The 3942-nt window shown below is 30.7% G+C and overlaps 1 protein-coding gene across 1 annotated transcript in view; it reads right to left on the reverse strand.

Moving 5' to 3' along the window:
• Positions 1 to 3890, reverse strand: part of LOC111616294 (glutamate receptor ionotropic, delta-2-like) — a 7991-nt gene extending 4101 nt beyond the window's left edge. Inside the window, exon 1 of the mRNA XM_023357725.1 lies at positions 3784 to 3890. Within this exon, the coding sequence (XP_023213493.1) occupies positions 3784 to 3890 (107 nt within the window). The remainder of the gene's footprint in view (positions 1 to 3783) is intronic.
• Positions 3891 to 3942: the final 52 nt, after the last annotated feature.

Genomic DNA, 3942 nt, shown 5'->3' on the forward strand with positions numbered 1-3942 from the left:
GAGATATAAAAAGATTTTTGTAAACTTGACCTGTATAATCAATAAATATTTCTTGAAGGAAAGAAATTGTCATTGCAATTTTAATTCATAAACTTCATATAAGTATAATTTAAAACAAATCGATTTAAAACATGATAAAAACAATTTTATAACCGAAGCGGAAATAATTTATAACAAAGGCATTAAAAGTAAACAGTTCTGACAAAACTGATTTTTAAATATCAAAGACAACATTCAATGCAATTAAACAATAACCTTCATATCTGACCCACTTCTGACAGGGAAGGAAGTTTTTGTTTACAGAGTAATAAGACACTTACTGCGCTGTTGTCATTAACAGCGGGGATTGGGTGTAGCTCACTTGACACCCTGTTGTGAAAGTAATAAAGTTTAACTGACCTGGACAGACATCTCTAGTTACTAAGAATAACAAGTGGGGAGCAGTTGTTTAAACTGTAATAAAACACTTGGCGGTTTATTAAGTGAGTTCTTCTGCTCTACTCACATTACCACATAAACAATAAACACTGGACTTTGAAACACTATTCCTTTCTGATTTCAAAGGAACCAACGACAATCAGTGAATGTTCAGATAATCTAGTGGCAAGTGAGACCTGATCTGTTTATTTTAAAGTTGTATCATCTTTAATTACAGAGAAATAAACGTAAATAAAACGAAAAAAAAAAGAAAAATATGAAAATAGCAGATTCAATCATAATTCCTGATAAGTTGCAAACACATTTACGATTTTAAAAGAAAAACAGCCAATGCTAAGCATTAAAAAAAGCGATAAGCAATTAGTATTATCAACATACAGTGCTGTAACGCGTCCCTCTGATCGATTTCCGCACCCCTATTGCACGAAATCGGAACAGTCCACCTGGAACGTCATTAACCCCTTAAGGACATTGACATTTTTGATATTTTATAATCATTAAATTAATTAAACGTAATAAATACTTAAAACTGAAAAAAAAGAAAGAAATGCGTTTATTTTGAAGAAAAAGCTTCAAATTCTATTTTCCTTTGTCTTGTCTTTCTGTGAAATATAACACCAATGAGTCATTGTTTACACAGCTGGATGACCTTGAACACAGCTGGAGTCGAATTTCCCGGGACATTCTCATAGAAGTCTCGGGAGGCAATGGGTTTATAGTAGGGTGAGTAGTAGTTGGCCGTATATTTTTAAATATTTTTAAAAAATTAAAATTTTTATTGCGATTTCTGACCCCCGGCTTAAATAAACTTATATATAATAAAATCTATTAATTAAAAAATTAAAAAAACTATTGGAGGTCGTTTTTGACATCAGAAACTAGCTTTAAATAACTTTACTGAAGGAAAATCAGTGCATTACAACTTTAGAACGATGAATAAAATGTGATATCAAACTCCCATTAAAAAACAATTAAAAAGAAATAAAGCGTGAAGCGCGCGTTATTAAAGGTTTTTTAAAATCGCGATAATATTTTTTCGCTGGGGGAAAAATTTTGAAAAAATTTGGGGACCTAAAAAACATTCCAGAAGTTGAAATAAAAAATTTGTGAAGCCCAAACGTCCGATGTGTTCGTAACGCTATGTAACTTGCCCGAGTTTACTCGGGTTATGGGCTTAAGGTTAATGACAGGTAGCACGCTCTAACGTTAAATATGATCGACTTTCTGAGCTGCGCAATCGTTTCACGCATAGTCAATGTATTTGCATTTTGCGTACATTTCTGTCGTGAACTGTAACTGAGTTAGTTTAGTTTAGTTGATACTAGCATAATTAACTTCATTTATAGTTCCACGGTGCAATTGTGAACACCCTCAGCAGTGGACCATGTAAATGTCGCTCAACTGAGTGGTGCCATCATAACTAACTTTAACTCTGTCAACACGCTGTCTTCCTGTGACATCATTACTTCCTATACAACGAACTAGAATATACTGCATATAGTGTCTGTAGTGACGCCATGTTGACAAATGTTGAATACAAGTCTGCCAATTTGATTTTAGTGAAGGGTTTGTGCTACTTGCACTGTATAATGGAATGGAGCTAGAATATTCTAATTTGTTGTTTAAAAGTGTGCAAAGGAAAGGAATGGAGGTACGGTCGATCCTGCTTACTTTTTTTTTTTAATTTTCGAAAGTAAATAACAAGACATTTCTTTCTTTAACTCTTTATTTAAACGCTAAACAAGACAAAATATTCTGTAACGATAATTTAAATGAATTTCTAAACATTCTTAATTTTACTTTCTTGGCTGTTATGTATACATAACAAAAGATAATTATTGGAATCGTGTCAAGTTTTTTGCAAATATCCAATTTTTGAGGAATGACGTTTGAAAATGGGAAGGGAAAAAATATTTCATATATGTGTTTGTTAGAGTTTGTAAGAAACGAAATTTGGCATGGTAACTTGTGTATAAAGAGCAGTGATGTTATTAAATTTTGTAGGTTAGTGGTAAAAGGAGTGTTGTGTTATATATCTCGCGAAAGGTTGCATGTAATGAAGATATTTTTCGTTAATATTTATAATTTTTTAAATAAAAAAGTTACTACCACCCAAAATTATGCCTTTTGCCATTCGATAATAATTAAAAACATAAAACGTTATTTTTGAAATAAAATCTTACAACAGCCGGAAAAGTTAGGAAACCCGTTGCTTAATGTTTTTCACAAGCTGCTAGGTTTAAAATTCAGTAATTTTTTAAGTTTCTGTTTTAAGAAAGAAATATAATTAATTCTTACCAGTAAGATATTTAATGAAATTAGTTCTAGACATTTCTTTAAATGACATAACGAACAAAAGGTTGACTTCAACAATGTGGTTCATAAGATGATAAAGGTCAAATTGTAATTTTTAATTGTAAATATTTTTATAAGTTAAAACCAAAATCTTCGCAAACAAATTATAATTATAATAAAAATAAAGACCACTATTTATATTCTGCAAAATATGAATATACTGTCCGAAAAAAANAAACCGTTCCTAGAAGCGAAATTATAATAAAAATAAAGACCACTATTTATATTCTGCAAAATATGAATATACTGTCCGAAAAAAATCAACAACGTACCGAGTATGATACGGATCAGATTGGCCTGAGTACACCATAAATAAACATATAGACGAGAGTAAAGCCCTTCAAGACCTGTCTTGTAGTTAGGTTATAAAAATATTTGTATATTGAAGGTTAATTAAGTACTATACTTACCAGTTTAACTTCTGATCTTACCTTTATAATAAAGTCTAGAAAATAAATAAATTCGAAATAAAACAATATAGATTTAAATGAGAAAAATAGATTCTAAAGTGGAAATCCTGCTTAACACGTGGTATTGACTTTAATGTTTAGACATAAAGTAAAATAGCGGTCGATAGCAATTGTCGTTGCCACCAAGAGTGCTGTATCTAAAATCACAGCCATTCTATGTAGTAACGGGAGGAGCTTTCAGGAATGCTCGTTGTTCATTTCTGAAAGCTCCTCCTGTTTTCCCGCCCTTACGATCGCACTGCATTATAACGGTCTCACGAATCTTGCTGACATTTGTTACTTCAGAGCGCATTTCGAATAGAGATTTGCTGATTAATTCTGCTACTTAAGCTCACGTTTAATAAAAAATTATAGAGGAAAATTTTAGATATGTATATAATTTGAACCTATATTAAAACACAGTGATTAATAAATAATATTTTATAGTGCTTTATGGTTAATTGATTACTAATGTGTTATTAGTTAATACAGTATTACTTAAACGTATAAAAGAACTTTGAATAAATTAATCATAATTTACTTGAATCCAAGATATTCCTGTAGAATTAAGAAAACATCTGACAAATATCCTCCATTCTTGATAATTACAGCAGTTTCATTAATATCATTAATATCTTCGTATTTCATAACATGTTCTACCTGAAAATTTATCAACACCGAATTATAATTTGAACTTGTA

This window comes from Centruroides sculpturatus, unplaced genomic scaffold, assembly GCF_000671375.1.
Source record: "Centruroides sculpturatus isolate CEXI.00-Female unplaced genomic scaffold, Cexi_2.0 scaffold3100, whole genome shotgun sequence".
Classification (NCBI taxonomy): Eukaryota; Metazoa; Arthropoda; class Arachnida; order Scorpiones; family Buthidae; genus Centruroides; species Centruroides sculpturatus.